We start from the raw sequence: 18,603 nt of genomic DNA, 5'->3' as shown, positions 1-18,603 counted from the left end.
TAGGAAAATGTTACTTCTTTTAATTATGACTATCATATGATAGCTTACTGTTCTTTCAGATCTTACAAATCGCGAGTAATAACAAAATTGGAGAATTTTCAGGGGTCATTTTCACCGCCTTAGAGTGAAGTTGGGCATCAAACAAAATTGAATTGTTTGTCACAAGTAGTTAGTCACAATGGAATTACTAAATCAATTACAAGTGATGTACTCCTTACCTTCAGTAATCCTTAATTGCTCAGAGGCGGATTCAGACACCTGTCTTGGAGGGGGCGAAATATTTAAAGTACATAAGTACAAGATTTTAAATTTGCTTGTAATTTATATTTTACTATCTCTATGTGATACTATAATCTAAATAATTAAATTCATATTAATTATTTATACAGAATCATACACAATGTCATAATATTTTTCTATTTTATAACTTTTGGGGAGAGGGGACGATCGCCCCTATCGCTCCTCTGGACTCCAATTACCATGGTAATTGCCAAATGTAGTTGTGGGTCAATTACAATGACAATTGTAATTGTGCAGAGCGATTATAATTACATAGTTATTAATTGTAATTGTGTAGGGCAATTACAATTGCATAGAAATTTTATTTTTGTTTATTCTACGTTATATTATTAATATGGTGTAATAATGTCGATGTGCTAATTAAGATGTAAGATACTGTTTGTGAATACATAACAATGTAGAAAAAAATATGTAGTAATGTGTACATATCATTATAATTATCTCAATTCTTTCATTTTATTTTCGTAACTGCAGAGTAGAAATATTGAAGAAAAATTTGTTAATTGTGATTCTTGGAGTGTAAGTAGCTATTTACTTATTTGTACATTGGTTCCTGGATTTTTTACAAATTTTTACAAAACGTGTAAGTTGTTCTTTTGTTTAATGACATCATCATTTAAGAAAAATATTTACAAACCTCAATTTATTAGACGTAACTTTGTATCGTGAGACTTACTGTAATTATTTTGCACAATTACAATTACAGTATTTCAATTGTAATTGAGGTTAGTAAAAATGAACGATTACAGAAAGGTATTCGTAAGCGAGTTCACAATTGCATTTCAATTGTAATTAGTAATCAGTAATTAGTAATTAGATTAAATTTTGCACATCTCTGCTGCACAAATCGTTGCTCTGGTAACTGCTAGCAGGGTGCTTGGACTGCTCGGTCATTGTCGGAGCCGATAGCTCGTGGGAGCCAGAAAATAGCGCCTCGGAAACCGCGTCGCCTGTGGTGGGGCAATCCGTGAGTGCAGACCCCACTTGTGTCCCGCAATGCGTTGAGAAGATTGCAAGGAGAATGCACACACAGTCCAGCGCTGTCCAGCAGTCAGGCCCCTCGCGCCCCTGCTGCCCCTTCCAACCGGTCCTTCCCCGCGTAGTGTTCGCGGGAAATAGTAGCATTGGCTCGCTGCGGCGGTGTGTGTCACTAATCCACGCATAATGTGTAGCGCCTGAACTACCTTGACGACGGAAACGCTAGCCTGTCATGGTCGCCTCTTTAGCGTCGCGCGGTATCCCTGGCAACGCGGACGGGAGTGGGAGAATCTCACGGGCTCGCGAGCCCTGGCTTGGACAGCGTTGCGCCACCTATTCTATAGCTAACGACCTAAGTAACAACTCCACGCCTTGCTCTTCCATGGCTCTCAGAGCTGCGTAGAAGGCTTCCAGCTCTTAATTCGACCAGTAGTACAGGTCTGCAATGACAGATAATTAAAATTCTGTCAGAACCAAAGTGTTAGTCCCCAACGGGCACTTCGTTTAGCGATTTTCTACTTGTTGCGTGGGTACGTTACGTGTGCATTTCAAGTGTTAAACAAGTGACTGGTGGATATATTGCATAAGTGCATGCAATTATGGATGAAGCTTCAAGTTCGAAAAGGAAGGCTCCACATGCCATAGCACCTTTTAAGCCCTCGTGGGAAGAAGCGTACCTGTTTACTGAGCACGAAGGTAGCATCAAATGCCTCGCGTGTTTGAAACTATTCTCATGTGTAAAAAGTTACAATTTGAAGCGTCATTATGACGCCAACCACGCTAAGGATTATGCCAATCTGAAGGGAGAAGAACGCCTCCAAGTAATTCAGATATTAAAGGAAAACATATCACAAGCGGAGAACAATGTTCCGGTCATAGTAAGTTATTTTGTATTAAGGTAAATGCCCCAATTTCTACTCGTTTAAGCGTTCATTCGTCATAAAGAAGGTGTAAAAAAATTGTCTGTGTACTAATTCAATTAATTCAAAAAAATATTTCATATAGATATTGCAAGGTGTTTAACCTTTGAGTGGTCACGTGCTTTAAAATCACATGGTCGGTCACGTGTAGTGTTGGCTAGAACCGTGATTTGTAAATCACGAGTGATTCGATCACGTTAGTTCCCAATCACGGTGATTTTTCACAGTGATCCGTGATTTTCGCGATCGCTTCTGATTGGTGCAGGCAGAACAGTGATTCGCGATTTTCATGATCGCTTCTGATTTGTGGAGAACATAACTGCTCTTTGCACGCGCCACATAACCCCAATTTCTACTTTCTCTCGAAACATTCTCGAGTCCTCACTGTTCTTACAGAATCTCAATTGTATATTTTGAACCAATGTAATTGTTCTTGATCTATTTAAATTAACGAATATTTCTTCACTTTAGTTAAAAAGTATAATGTATATGTGAATACTTTAGCCAATCAAATCAGTGCGTGCATATATTGACTATTTATGAATGCGTATTCTATATATTCGCCGAATTAGCACGCTTTGACTGTAACACAAGCTGTATTGAAGTATTTTATAAAAAATAATTCAATCAAGATCGAGAATTACGATCACAGTAAACAATTCACTCAAGTTAAAAAAAATCACTTTTTTTATTGAAGTTAAATCCCGACCGTGATCGTGATTCTGCGATCACTGTGATAAATCACTGTTTGTGATTTTGCACTCCATCCCTAGTTACGTGGTGTTTGTCCCACCATATATGAAAAACGTCTATAATGTATATTATTTTCTTTCCACTAGAGTGCATTAAAATAACAATGTTACGAACGTTTAAAGCTGGTTGGGATCTATTAAACCTCACGTGCCCAGTTAGAGGTTAATTATTAATAATCACTAATTAAATACAATGATTCGAATGTCCGTATTTTCGCTCACGAAAAATAGCGATGTACGTATTTCTACCCACCATTTCTACCAATTTCTACCGACATAGTATGTTGCCCCTTCAAATAGGAATAAGTTACATCTTGTATGGATAGGTTTTGTAACATAATAGTAAATGAAGCTATTTATAATTTTGGAACAAATATTTATTGAAATAAAAATACTACTGATTTCTACCAAACTTAAAATTATTGCTTCTTGTTCTTACATTACTTCATCCCTTCTGTGAGTGCTGCTTTTTCCCTTATTTTTTTTTTTAAGTTCCCCTCTGTTGAGTGCTGATTTTTCTCCCATCGTTGTTTTAATTTCAGATTTTACTTAAATTAACCCTTCATTGACACACCTCTTTTTTCAATCAACTTCGACATACTGGGTGGCTCACACACAGAACAATTTTTGAACGACTGCCATTTTCATCTACAGAATCCAATCGTTATGAAAAAAATCATAGATCAATATCAAGGTCTCTAGAATGTATTCCAATAGTTTTTTAATTGAAATTTTACCAGTTTTTGTAGAAAAATTCTAGATTTCCATATGTTGAGGAAAAACGAAGAAAATCTTTAAAAAATTGTAACTTTTACAAATTTCAATATTAGAAGCTAAAAAACTACAGAGTTGTTGTTGGGATATAACATTTTGAGAGGAAAATAGTTTAAAAGTGGGCTTTAGAAAAAAAAGTATTTATTTTGCATATAGAAGGAAGGCTATTTCGGTAATTGAAAAAATAGAGATATTCCTCGAATATCCATGGTATTCTACGTAGAATCTACCTATTGGAAAAGGTACGGAGCGTCAAAATCAGCTCATGGGTGGCTCACACCCAGAGTGTCAAGGAAGGGTTATTAAACTCTTCTATAATGACTATCAATATTCCTCAAAATAATACTTTCCTGGCCTGCCTCCAGTAAATGGATTTTCCTCTCTTAACTCTCTTATTAATAATCTGATACTATCCAAAAAGATATTTTGGGTTAAAGGAAAACCTTTACTGCCCACAAAAACTATCCAATCAACTAAACATTGTCCTCCTCCTTCTCCATTAAAGAGTCTCCCTAGTCTGATGCTCTGAAAATCAGGCAAATTATTGGGAATTTTTTAAAAGAAACATATTGGAGTCTTTTAAAGATGAACTTCAGTAACATACAATATAAGCGAAGATCTTTGAAAATTGGAGGCATGAATCTTCATGCAATAGTAAAACCCCCTACAAAAATTTAGAAAAATTGATTCGGTAGTTTTTAAATTAGGTATTTAACTTTCAATTTAACATGGAAGAGTTTTATTAATATAATTAAGATATATATGATCAACACTCACTGCTTTTCATGTAAGTAAAAAGGAAAATTATAGTTTGATTATTTCATTTCTAGCAGTTGCATTTCAGGTACATTCCAACAAACAAGTTTATGGTAAAAGATCAAATATTCAATAAATGGACAAAACAAGATAAAAAATAAGAGCGAATTCAACTGAATTTGCGAAAAAATAAAAATAAAAAATACACCATTGCCATTTCCGACTGGCTTTCATTGCAGAAAAAGCCTTATTAATATCTTGGAAATGGATTAACTTTTGGCTAAGATTGTCACTGAAGTTCATCCTTAAGGATGTATCGGACGTACAATATTAGACAAAAGTATGTGAAATTTGAAATACTTGAATATCTTCATGTTACGCATAGTAAGGAACTCGAACACAGTTGCAGTCTTATTTTTACTCCTAGGAACGTATTTTTCACTTTACAAATGCCTTCTCAAGTATTATTTGCTATACTTTTGGCAGTGAAAATGCCCTGAATTCACAATTTTTTTTCAAGTTATAATTTATTTCTTTAAAACGGTGTAGTGAAAACAATTGAAACTTGGCAGATACTTTCATCTACCCCTATACTACATGTAAAAAAAAATTGAAAACTGGTAATATATACAGTGGATCACAGCCATAATCTTACACACTTAAAAATCGCATAACTTTTTTAAAATTAACCCAAACGACTTGAGTTTTGTTTTAGAAGCTAGAATAAGGTCGAGAATCGCGGAAATTCCCAAAATCAGCGATTCTCAACCTTATTCTGCGATCTTTAAGCGTTTATAGCTCAGAGCAACGTTAAACGATTTTCATGAAATTTTAGACACGTATACAACTTCAATCTAAAAACGTTTTTTTTTTTTAAATTTTCATTACAGGCTCACAAAAAAAAGTTGAAAAAACGACCTTTACTATTTTTTTTTGCTACTCCGGCCAATTGCATTTTTTTCAAAACGATGAAACATGTCACTTAGCAAACTAATCCTTCTAGCTTCTCGAAAAAACTCAAGTCGTTTGGACCAATTTTAAAAATGTTATGCTATTTTAAAGAGTGTACGATTATGGCTGTGAGCCACTGTAGGGTAAACCAACCAGTAATTGACCGCATACCAGTGAATGACCATTAGGCAAAGAAATGTCAATTATAAATTTAAACATTATATGTTTATAAATGGAGTGTAGTTACACTTTTAATATCCTATATTTTTAGTTACGCGTGTTAAGCAAACATTAATAAGTACAATTCTTATTAAGAGTATGCGATCATTTACTGGGCTTCTACACGTTATGCATTTTATAATTGTTTCTTTTTAAATTACAATAAAAATAAGTAATTATTTTTATAGAAATTTCAAGAAAAATAAATTTAAATGCAATCTCAACAGTTTTGTTGTTATATATAAATATATTCAAGTATTCAAAGGTTCATAGATTCAACAATTCGGTCATTCACTGGTTGGTTTACCCTATATATATTTATTTAATTTCAACCTTGCGGTCTAGAAATTTGACTTGGTTTACAATTATATTCCTAACATTGCAACTACCCACCTATCATTCTCTCTCACACTTATTCACACCCATGATTATTACCCTATATAATTAACGCACCCTCTCTCCCATACTATCTACTTTTCTACTAAACTATTCCCTCTCCTACCATTCCATTCTATTGCACATTATTATTCTTTGGTATCATTTCGCTCTTTCCTTCCTTATCTTTTTCTTTCCACCTTCTTTCTACATCCCTTAGCCATTCCACTACCTCCTCAACCCTTCTCTCCTGAAGTATTTTTTCCACACTTATATTTATTCTTTCCAGACCTGTACATTCCTCCACCAGATGCTTTAACGACCCTATATCTCTTTCGCATAGCTTACACCTTCTATCCTCCTCTTTCATCCAATACCTATTCCCCTCTTCCATATCTCCGCACCTTGCTCTTGCCATAAGACTCTGGTTTCCTCTTACTCCTCTCTCTTCCAAATATCTTGGCAAGTTTACCCTACATATGTACTTGTACATTTTGTTGTATTTTGCTTCCCTTATCCTATTCCATTGCTTTTGCTTTTCTCTGTCCCTCTCTTTCAGTATTCTCGATATTTCCTTCCCTTCCCCTTTTTCTAATTCTATACCTAATTGACTGAACCCGTTTCTATTTAAATACTCTGTTCTCTCTCTACTATTTCTTGTGTTGCACCTCCCTTCGAAAACATTGGTACTATTTCTTCAACATTTTTTCAGCTGTTTTATCTGCAAAGGTCGTCTCTTTCCATAAGAGTACGTGTAAAATCAGTGAAAATTAAAATCGTTATAACTCAGCAATCATTTAGTGAATTGTTAGGTTTTTTGGTAAATAAAGTAGAGTAGCGTACTGGTATAAAGAACATATAAAGGTGTGTATTAGTTCAAACAGAAATAGTACAAAAATAGTGCTTAGTTGAAACGTAGTAATCGTTCGTCGTGGTACAATCTTATAGCCAACATAAAAAAAAAGTAAAGCTCTTTCTTGATCAGCGCCACTACACCGTTTTAGTCACCTCAAATGGGGAACAGTCAAACTAAAACTCTAACATGAATTCGTTTAAAATTTTTGGAGCACATCAGGAAGATTAGAAAGTACAATCTCACAAATTTTCAACAACTTGGTACCATTTTAAAGATAGGTTCTTAATTCCAAACTTTGCATGTAATAGTAAGAGGGGTTTGATAAAAAGTTTGTAGCTGGTGAACATGATTTCACTTGTCATAGCCGTCTGAAACAAATAATGCAAAAGTATTCTTGCTCTATATGAGTATGCTTATCATATGAACTTAGAAGTCATTTGCAAAATTCGAGTTTCGCAAAACACAGGAAACTAACAAATTCTTTTCTGAGAAATGAAAATTATCACTTGAAACATTTTCGTGTTTTTCAATATTTTTCATTCATTCTAGTTCATGTGATAACTACACTCATATCCATAGATCAAGAAAAATTTGCGTTCATTACTTCAAATGACTATGCGAGCCAGAATCATGTTTGCCACCAACAAACTTTTTTCAAAGCCCTCTTACAACTACCACTGTAACTTTGACCAAAATTATTATTATCATTTGAAAAGATTTGAGCACATTCTTCGAATATCAATGAATATACCAGAGAAAGATTAGAATTATAAGATTCGATTTTTTCTAAGAAATTCCCAATAATTTGCCTTATTTTCAGAAGGTCAAACTAAGGAGACCCCTTAATACAGTATTTGGACCGCTGCTTTTTACGATAGGACTTACTCCAGGGGTCGTGTAAAACTGCTAACTTTAATAAGTAAAGGTTATTTATCGAGCTGTTAACTTAAAAATCACTACTTTTCTGTTTTATATTAACTTTGTGCATTAGCGTTTGAACTTTGTTGTAAGAGTTCAGTTTTAACAGTTATCTTATATTTGATTAATAAAAGTTCTGGAGGATCATATGCTTTTGAATAGATATTTCAGGGTAAAATATAAAAGTTGGGAATATTATTTTAATTTGTATCATTTCAGGAATTGGAAGAAGGATACATATCGGAGAGAAAGCACATTCTGATTTTTATATAATTATTTTCACCGAATGGTTTAAGGATGAACTTCAGTCACAATCTTAGCCAAAAGTTAATCCATTTCCATGATATTAATAAGGCTTTTTAATGTGATGAAAACCAGTTGGAAATGGCAATGGTGTATTTTTATCTCAAATTCAGTTGAATTCGCTCTTATTTTTTATCTTATTTTGTCAATTTATTGAATACTTGATCTTTTATCATAAACTTGTTTGTTGGAATGTACCTGAAATGCAACTGCTAGAAATGAAATATTAAACTATAATTTTCCTTTTTACTTACATCAAAAGCAGTGAAAAGTGTGCCAATGTATTGTATTTGGTGAGTGTTGATCATATATATCTTACTTATATTAATACCTATGAACCCCTATGTAGGGGTTATACCTAGTCAGGCGACCGAAAAGAGGCGAATATTTGTGAATTTTTTTTTAAGAAGCGGAAGCATACATTATTACAAAACTTTTGTGCTTAAAAGAGCAACATTTAAAGAATATTTAGCAATTTTTTCGTAGAAAAATATTTGTGTTTATAATAAAATAACAACCCACATCTAAGAAGCCTTTTAAAAAAAATTTTAAAAATCCTCGGATTGACGGAGGGAATTTTCCGAAATATTGATTTAAAACAAAATGGCGGCAGTTTAAAGTTGAAATCCTGATTTTTTCTTGCAAATATCACGCGAAAGAAATCAGGATTTCAACTTTAAACTGCCGCCATTTTATTTTAAATCAATATTTCGGAAAATTCCCTCCGTCAATCTGAGGATACATTAATATATTAACAAAATCTTTTCTGTATTTTGATTTTAGATAATCTGGTTCCGAATGGCAGTGTTCACCGTAAAAGCAAATTTTTAAAAAGGCTTCTTGGACGTGGGTTGTTATTTTATTATAAACGTAAATATTTTTCTACGAAAAAAATACCAAATGTTCTTTAAATGTTGCTCTTTTAAGTGCAAAAAGTTCTGTAAAAATGTATGCTTCGGCTTTTTACAAAAAATTCACAAACATTCACCTCTTCTCGGCCGCCTGACTAGGTATAACCTCTTAATAAAACTCTTATATATACATAATTTTTATGATCTGGAAATTCCATGTTAAATTGACAGTTAAATACCTAATTTAAAAAACTACCGAATCAATTTTTCTAAATTTTTGCAGTGGGGTTTACTATTGCATAAAGATTCATGCCTCCAATTTTCAGAGATTTTCGCTTATTTTGTATGCTACTGAAGTTCATCCTTAAGGTGTCCAGTTCAGATCTATCTACCCCACAACATTTTCAAGAAATCTGCTTGTCATAACTTTTTTTCACAGCAGATTAAATGTTGTTGTTTAACCCTTCGTTGACACACCTCCTTTTTCGATCAACTTTGACATACCTGAGCAATACCAGAGCAACTTTTGAACGACTGCCATTCTCCTCTAAAAAATCCAATTGTTGTGAAAAAAATCATGGGTCAATTTCGAAGTCTCTAGAATGTATTCTAATAGATTTTTTATTTTAATTTTATGGTCGTTTTTGTAAAAAAATTCTAGATTACCACATGTCAAGAAAAAACAAAAAAAATCTTTAAAAAGTTGTAACTTTCACAAATTTCAATATTAGAAGCTAAAAATCTACAGTGTTGTTGTTCGGATATAATACTTTGAGAGAAAAAGTAGTGAGTAAGTCGGCTTTGGAAAAAAACTATTTATTTTGCGTATAGAAGATACAGAGCGTCAATATCAGCTTATGGGTGGCTCACACCCAGAGTGTCAACGAAGAGTTAACTAGAACTTTTTTCTACATTCAAAAAAATAAAAGCTTCTTATTTACACATGAATGTATGGAATAAAAGTTTCAGTTAATACACTGGATTTTATAATAGTGTTCTCGGAACAGAAAAGATAATAGTCATAAAATTACAGTTATTTAATAATTAATTCCATTCAACGTTGAAACTGATATTTTATATTCTTTGTTAGCATTTATTGCATTCATTATTACTTCATTAGTATACTTATTTCTAATCATTCCTGTTACAACTTTTCCCTTCTTTCGCTACTGCTACCTGATTCTTCATTCTCCATCTTCAAAACTATGAAAAATGTAAATAAAATTATTTTTAAAGCATAACATAATGATATGTAAGAAATAAAATCCCTTCGAATAGGAAAAGAGGTTACAATATACATAAGTATGTATATTGAATTTTGGAGGTTACCTTACTAAAATTTTGGTGAGTAGAAATGCGGACATCATCTGTATCTACTTGAAAAAATTAGAAATAGTAAAAAATCTAAATCGAGAGCACAATACAGTATCCGTTTTTGTTATTAAATAAGAACCTTCACTGCAAAGACTATTCTTTGTCCAATTATTAAATACCAATGGTGTCGCCGGTCCTTAACAAAAACAGCTATTTAACACGATAAAAAGATCGTGAGTCTGTTGTTTTAAAATTTGTTCGTTGCTTATGCTGCACTTTCTTTAGACCCAAGCTTGTGCAACATTCGCGTAAGCGCTCAAATAATTTAGAATTATTTTGTTAGAACTATAGTACAAACGTAAAATTTATAATAAGAAGAAATCGATACATGAGTGGAAACGGGGACATTTACTTACTTTATACGGATCATTCCATGTCACATCGATCACTTTTGTGCATTTAGGGTCATTCGGGGGAATATGTCACAGTTAACTTTGAAACGTGATATCTTACAAGTATAAATAGATATAGTGGAAAAAGATAAAAAGCATCTGAAAGTGTAACTAATTAGTAGAGAAATGTAACTTTTATAGTTCAATGAAAAACGTACAAATACAAAAGTCCTCGAAACTGGCATATTAACCAAGTGGTGGGTAAATATGCCACAAGTAGGGTTTGTCAGTTTTTCAAAACCGGGTTTAAAAAGCGAGTTGTTTTTATAAATTTGTAAAATTCGAAAACGGGGTTTAAATTTAAAAAAAAAAACGGTTTTATATACTAGAATTAATATGTAAAAGTGAATTAATTATTTAATTAAAAATGTTAACATTTTTACTTGAAATCGCCTCGGACACAAGTATATTGTAGTAGGTAACAGTTTACTGTAAAACTAATCTTCATGAGTTCATATTTTCGAAACAAAAATACTAAATGAAATAAAGATTTATAATTTATATTTGGTGCGGATTTTAGTTATTTCAGTTTTTTTTCATTTGGTTTTGTATGCTGTGTATTTTATTGTGTTATATTTTTGTAGATCCATAAATATTAAATGAACTAAAAAATTGTACGAATTATAGTTATTTTAATTTTTTTTTATTTATTTGGTTTTGTATAGATAGAATATATTTTATTTTGTTATATTGTTGTATTTCCATAAATATTTCCATAAAAAAACTGATTTTTTTTTAAATAAGTACAGATATTTATTTTCTATTTTAATTATATTTTTTGTGAAAATTCGAAAACAGTTTTGTGGTAATAGTAGAATTCGAAAACCGGTTTTTTCAAAAGTTGATTTTTGTATAAACTCTAGCCACAAGGTCTGATGTAATATGCCACAAGCTATGAAGTGCGAACTAATCACACAAATTTTGGAGAATCTAGCGACCAGAATTATTATTCAGTTGCAATCCAGTTTCGTCAACATTATAAATTTTGCTAGGTTTACCAACCAAATCATGACTAGTCAACGTTTCTTGCAATAAATCGAAGTATTGTTTAATTTCTTTTTTAGACATGTCCAGACCACGGGCAGTTGAGATACTTTGAGCTTTACGTATTGTTAGATCAGGGTGCCTATTCAGAAATGCCTTCAACCATTCATATCCAGCTGTTTTGGTTTCACTATTAAAGGGGTTAGGCATGTTATTGGCTTCCACAAAACAATAAGCTAATTGCCGTACAGATCGTGGTGTTAAAAAGTAGCCTGACTTTTCCATACGTTTTAAGGATTGCATTAAGAAGGTTCGATACCTCACTTGCGGGGCAGGCGGCGAGAGGGGTAACCCTATGCTTATACATGGGAGCTCTGCAGTGATACCAATCTTAGATAAAAAAAATGATGTAGACAAAAATGTTATTTACATGTCTATTCCTAATAAAATTATTACTACATATTTTGTTTTGGAATTCAATTAAACAAAAAGTATGTTTAATGCAGTTAGAAATATAATATTTTCATTAAATGTAGCGTAAGATATACGAGCGAAATGCGGCAACGTCGCTTTGCGTCCATCTTTTTTTCTCTTTCCACTCTACACTTGTGGCGTCCCTTTGCGCGTTCGTACTGGGTCGCAACAAATTACTAAATACATGTTTACAGCTTGGTAGTGTTTTCACAAATTTTTACTGTATCCTTTGTACAAGTATACACTGTATAGATGACTACCTGGCCTACAGCGTTGCCACGTTTCAAACAGTTCCTTCAGGCAGTTCCAAAAATACGAGCACATTGCTGACTATTTATTCAATTATCTAATAAACCGTACGGTAAATGTCCAATTTTTTTTTTTAGAATTTCATAGGAATACTTAAACTTTTCATTGCAACATTTTTTAGGACTCTGTGTAACATTTTATAGAAATTTTATCGCTTCTCCCATAACAGCCTGTGTATAAGAGCGCAACTTTGATTTGAATTTTTTCATAAACCGTGCTGTCAATCGACTTGAAATTTTAACACAATGCGGACTACACTTTGGACATTAGATCAAAACACTTTTCAAAGATTTCTCATTATTTTTGCTCCGGTATCGAACCTCCTTAAGTCTGACTCATGATCTTTTAACCTTCAGAGGGCCAGGCTGGCCACTATAGTGGCCATTGAAAATTTTAAACGTTTCTAAGGGTTTTTGATACCGCTAATCACGATTCTAAGGTCAGAGTATCGAAATTTTACGCAGAAACAGTGTTGCCAACCTAAACAAGCCTAAATGAGTAACAGCAGTTTCAATTCATACATATATTATTCTTTCCTTTGGCGTTACCCAGAGCTAACGACGTGGACGCAGAAAGTTTTGTAGCTCTTTTCTTGTCTTGGGGTTTTTTTGTGTTATTCTTGGATTTGTTTTTTTTTTAGTTTTCTGATTTTACTATTATGCGAGCTGCAGTCGTACAACTCACTAATGCCCATGCATTATACAAACTGGATAATGAATGTGTATCTCTTTGTTGCGTTTTTTTATCTGTTTGTTCATACTTCTTGTCCTCCCTAATGAAAAAAAGAATGAATTTATATGTCGGAAATTCGAATTTACGGTATTGATTGTTTCGTATGGAAATCCTCAAAACAAGGTGTTATGCACAATGCAGTCACGTGTAGACCATATATAAAGAGTTTGACGTCTAGTTTGTCGTAATGAACACAAATTGCATCGTCGGTTTTTATCCAGTAATTTTGGAAAATGACCTATTAATCTAGGGGGTTGGGCAGATGAGAAGTGGAGCCATTCGGATCAAGATTCAGTAAAACCCTTAGCACTTGTAAATGAAATGAAGGAAAGGATACACGTTCGTTATTCATTAGTGAGTTCCACGACTGCAGCTTGCATAATAAATAGTAAAATCAGAAAACTAAAGAAACAAATCCAAAAATAACACAAAAAACCCCAAAAACAAAAAAAAAGCTACAAAACTTTCTACGTCTACATCGTTAGCTCTGGGTAACGCCAAAGGAAAGAATAAGGTTGGCAACACTGTTTCTGTGTAAAATTTCGACACTGTGACCTTAGAATCGTGATTAGCGATATCAAAAACCCTTAGAAACATTAAAGTTCAAATTTTAAAAATCCCAGTATATGCCATACCGTTTTATTGGTATATGTGCATAAATTTTAAGTAATTAAAATTTACAATTTCAATGAAAAAATTCCGGCCCTCTAAAGGTTAAACAAGGCCTACGTCCAAGAGGAATCTTCGCGTCGTTATCGATAGCTATTCTTCGTCTGACAAGGGAACATCCCGAACCCGAAAATTAAAAAAATTCTGAAACTTTGTGAATATGTAGGGAATTTCCACCTGATTACAACGGAATTTTTGTTTGCTGCACAAATTCACTCTAAGGGGGTGTAATTGACCCCTGAAAGTACGGTTATTTTCCGATTTCGTGTTATAACTCGTGAACTGTAAAATAATTTTTTTCCAAATGATAGATCTAATCAAAAGAAGTAACTTTTGTCTTAAAACTTTTTTTCTATCTCTTACAGTTCCCGAGTTATAACACAAAATCGGAAAATAGCCGAATTTTTGGGGGTTAATTTCACCACCTTCGAGTGAATTTGGGCAGCAAAAAAAAATTGAGTTGTAACCAGGAGGAAATCCCCTACATATTGACAAAGTTTCAGAATTTCTTGAATTTTCGGGTTCGGGATCTTCCCTTGTGAGTGTACGATATGGTATGCCGGAATCTTTTGAAGACTGTCAGATTGTAGTACGGGCCTCCTTCACCATTCGAATGGCTTCCTTTAAACTTTCTTCTGACCAAGCCGCACGGTTTGAAGTTCGTATATACTTCTTAGGCATGGTTCTAATCAGGGCCGGTTTTAAGGGGGGGGGGGGGCAGGCAGGGCGATCGCCCGGGGCGCTAAATCTGTAGGGGAGCCGCTGTATGCGTTTATTCCTTTATATCCGTTCTGCTAATTGATTTTCGTGCCCTTGGAGGAGCGCCATGCGAATCTTGCCCGGGGTGCCAAGTATACTAAAGCCGCCCCTGGTTCTAATACGAAACAAAAACAACTCGATGCCATTAAATAAAAAGAATTATAAAGATACGAGTTTATGACACAAGTGGCATATATTATACCGACAAACATGTGGCATATTACTCCTCATGGCCATAAAAAGAAGAATTGAAAATCTCTCCACAAAGTACATAGTTTTAACGGATGTGTGAGAGGTTATAAAATTCGTTTGTTAGTATACTTTATCATAAGCTGGTGATTTTTTGTAGGCCTGTTCACACAAATGCATAATCTGCATTCTAGTTACAGTGTGATATTAGATCAAGACGATAATTTTATAACTTACCAGGATTTACTGAAAATAAAAGAAGGTAAAAGCCAAAATCTATTGTCGTCTTAGCAGTTAAACTAAATTGAACGGAATTAGTGCAAATGTAACGTTATCTGTGCATTATTTAAAAAATTATTGAGAATTGGCATATCACCTACGGTGGCATATTGCCCCGAATGACTCTATGTCAGGGATTTTCATCAAAATGAAATATGACGTGGCCCACGTGAAATGGGGGGAGGGGTTTAAGTCATCATTTTATAAGAAGGACCTCAAAAAATTGATTATTACTATTTGTAAGTTAATCCAATGATGAGAACGGCGTCCAATTGAATATTACAAGTGTGGCTTTGAATATTATTGACTATTGTTTGTATTAGAAATAAGTAAATTGTATTTTACATAGTTAAAAAGAGCACTGATTATTTTTAAAATAACTACAAGTACAAGGTTATATGCTGAAGCAGAACATAAATATTGAGAGTGATACAGTACGCACTCGGTACCAGCCCGTTTCTACCACGTGTTAGAAGCCCGGCGACTATCCCCACCATTTCATGGAATCCTTCCGACGAGAGTGGGGGAATCCTGGATCGAGGGATAGGCTCTTTCATCTCCTCTCGCTCGCTCTTGGGTTTTCTCACTTGCGCCATTGGCCGCGCGGAATAGTGTCCACAACGCGCTATGAGTCCGCCGCCCAGAGTTAGGAGCGATATGGCCTAAGTGATAGAGGGGGAAACACCTACAGGAGAGTTGGTAATGCGTGCGCGAACTGACGTCAGCGCCAAGCCAGTCAAGTGGCCCCAACGCGAAGCCAGCCACGGCCAACCAGCGTCGATAATCTATTTCCCGGCGAAGCTGGCTGGCTTTGCGTTGCGGCCACTCGACTGGCTTGGCGCTGGCGTCAGTTTGCGCACACATTACCACCACTCCTGTAGGTCTTTCCCCCTCCATCACTTAGGCCCCATCGCTCCTAACTCTGCCGCCGCCAGTCCCGTTCGTCGGGCTAGTAACGAGGATTTACTGTAGAAGGAAGTGTTGATTCATTTCCCTAATATCGACGAAAAAAGTGATCAATCTGACGTGGAAAAATCCCTGTCCTACATACTATCTATATATATATATATATCTTGTTATAAGATTATGTTGTGATTATCAATCCTTGTTTGTAAATGCGTATAAAGTACTATAGCAAGACATTGTTTTCATCACAGGACGAACTAAGCGACTTCATTAATAAGGAGGAGGCAGTTCGATGTAGTTACAAAATTGCATTCAAGATTGCAAAATCGTCGCGCCCTTATACAAACGGGGAATTTATAAGAAATTGGTTGCGGACGACAGGTGAACTTTGCCCGGAGGAACTTAAACATTTTGATGCGATAAGTCTGTCTCGGGCGACTATAACGCGCCGCATACAGGAGATGTCGAACGATATAACGCGGCAATTAACCGATTTAGGACAAAAATTCACTGGATTTAGTCTGGCTGTGGATGAAACCACAGACCTCTCGGGGGCACGCCATTTGGCGATATTCATTCGAGGAGTGAACGAGAATTTAGAAGTAATTGAGGGACTGTTAGATTTTTGTTCCTTAACTCACACAACTACAGCAGAGAACATTCTGTCGTATGTAGAGGACGCGGTGGATAATATTCATTTAGACTGGGAGAAACTGGTATCCGTTACAACCAACGGTACTTCCGCCATGATGGATAAATATATAGATTTCGTTGACCGCCTCCGAACGAAGTTAAAAAATCTTGCAGTTCCTCCGGAACCTAGCGTCATACATGGGATGGTACACCAACAGAATCTATGTGCGAAAAGTATCGAATTGCAACACGTAATGTCAGTAATACTTCGAATTACGAATTATATTCGGTCGAATGATTTGAAGCATAAACGGTTTAAAACTTTTTTAAATGACATAGAATCTGAGCATGGCGAGCTACTATTACATACCAAAGTACGGTGGCTTAGCCCAGGGGAAATTCTAGATCAATTTTTCCATCTTCGGAATGAAATTGTCCTTTTTATGGACATAATAGATTATCGTGTACCAGAACTAGAAAATGATGATTGGGTGTGCGATTTAGCGTTCTTTTCGGATATAACAGACCATTTAAGCGTATTGAATATACATCTTCAAGAAAAAGACAGAACGGTTATAAATTATTACGATTCGATTTGCGCGTTTAAAGCGAAAATTAAATTGTGGACGAGACAGTTTGAAATGAGAAATGTTTGCCACTTTGCAAAACTCGGATCCGTAATCACGCCAGATATAAATTTGAATCGTTACGAAGACATATTGCGCAATTTAGATGATGAATTCTCCAAACGATTTCATGATTTATATGCACTTGAAAATGATTTTAAAATAGTTGGATCACCATTTTCAGTAGACATACTTGATGTTCCACCACAGTTTCAGTTAGAATTAATAGACTTAACGTGTAATATTTTCATGAAGGGCAAATTTCAGACTGGAAACGATATTGGTAATTTTTATAAGAACTTCCCCCAGGATAAATATCCACGATTACATAAACTCGTGTCAAAGGTAATGGCAATGTTCGGTTCAACATACATGAATGAAAAATTATTTTCTATTTTGAAAAAAACAAAATCGACATTTCGCACAGCAATGTCGGATTTCAATTTAAAATGTTCATTGATGTTAAGTACACAACCGTGTTTGGTCCCTAACGTAACACATTTACTGGAGGTGAAACGGTTACAAGTACCAAGGTATATCGAGTATCAAACAATGACCAATCCAACAATCAGCAATCAAACAATGAACAATCAAACAACGAACAATCAAACAACGAACAATCAAACAATGAACAATCAAGCAATGATCAATCAAACAATGAACTATCAAACAATCAACAATCAGACAATGAACTATCCAACAATCAACAATCAAACAATCAACAATCAAACAGTCAATCAATCAACAATCAAACAATATTAATAGACTGACGTGATCTATTGTAATTCGATACAATTGCACATGTTGTAAGTATAGGATAAGGCACGCAAGTGAAACCTAATTACTTCGATACCTTCATAAATATTGACTATAGTACAAAAAATTCACATGTATATTATTTCGAAGAGGACCACAATTCGACTATTATTTATAATTTATAATTTATGGAGATATCGATGTGCTTCCACTTACACGTACACCTTCCTGTATTCATGAATACTGAGTATTGTTGTGTGTACACTCCCCAGGTAAATGTCTCGAAAAATATGAATGATACGGAAAAATGTTTCAGGTCAAAGTTGTAGGAATGGGGGGGGGGCCTCCTGGTGGGGGTGTAGAAGGTGCACTTGGGCGACCAAAACCCAGGAACGGCTCTGGAGGGGGAGATATCATACTGGTATTTGTTTGTCCTTGCAATGACATTGAGAAGCCCTGTGAAGGTCACATTTAAATTTTTAAATGCGAATCTGTATTCTTTATTTCATATTCTCGCAGATGACGTCGAAAAGTTTCAAAAACATTACCTACATATGTACCATTCCAT

At 34.6% G+C, this 18,603-nt stretch overlaps 2 protein-coding genes and 1 long non-coding RNA gene across 6 annotated transcripts in view; 2 read left to right on the top strand and 1 right to left on the bottom strand.

Annotated features, from left to right (window-relative positions):
* Nucleotides 1-18,603, top strand: part of LOC143377172 (uncharacterized) — a 202,541-nt gene that overhangs the window by 158,621 nt on the left and 25,317 nt on the right. The window lies entirely within an intron of this gene.
* LOC143377180 (general transcription factor II-I repeat domain-containing protein 2-like) lies at nt 1,520-18,372 on the top strand. Of its 2 annotated transcripts, XM_076828212.1 has the most exons (3): nt 1,520-2,156; nt 16,272-17,821; nt 17,852-18,372. In XM_076828212.1, the coding sequence occupies exons 1-3, from the start codon at nt 1,878-1,880 to the stop codon at nt 18,039-18,041; spliced, it is 2,019 nt and encodes a 672-aa protein (XP_076684327.1). In that variant the 5' UTR covers nt 1,520-1,877; the 3' UTR covers nt 18,042-18,372. The 2 variants fall into 2 exon arrangements, with proteins under 2 accessions (XP_076684327.1, XP_076684326.1); XM_076828211.1 differs by having other exon boundaries at nt 1,521-2,156; nt 16,272-18,372.
* Nucleotides 9,851-10,729, bottom strand: LOC143377247 (uncharacterized). The gene is made up of 3 exons (XR_013087260.1): nt 10,684-10,729; nt 10,283-10,612; nt 9,851-10,156 (listed from the first exon to the last, which is right to left on the bottom strand). It is a non-coding gene; the product is annotated as an uncharacterized LOC143377247 (long non-coding RNA).

The sequence above is a fragment of the Andrena cerasifolii genome, chromosome 15 (assembly GCF_050908995.1).
Source record: "Andrena cerasifolii isolate SP2316 chromosome 15, iyAndCera1_principal, whole genome shotgun sequence".
Lineage (NCBI taxonomy): Eukaryota > Metazoa > Arthropoda > Insecta > Hymenoptera > Andrenidae > Andrena > Andrena cerasifolii.
The sequence above is the reverse complement of the archived record's forward strand: the minus strand, read 5'-3'. Positions and strand labels throughout refer to the sequence as shown.

Excerpts from the sequence above, each read along its gene's own strand:
- LOC143377180 (XM_076828211.1), top strand. The coding sequence starts at position 1,878 with ATGGATGAAGCTTCAAGTTCGAAAAGGAAGGCTCCACATGCCATAGCA. Across the intron at positions 2,157-16,271 it reads AGAACAATGTTCCGGTCATA|GACGAACTAAGCGACTTCAT; the intron begins GTAAGTTATTTT and ends TTTTCATCACAG.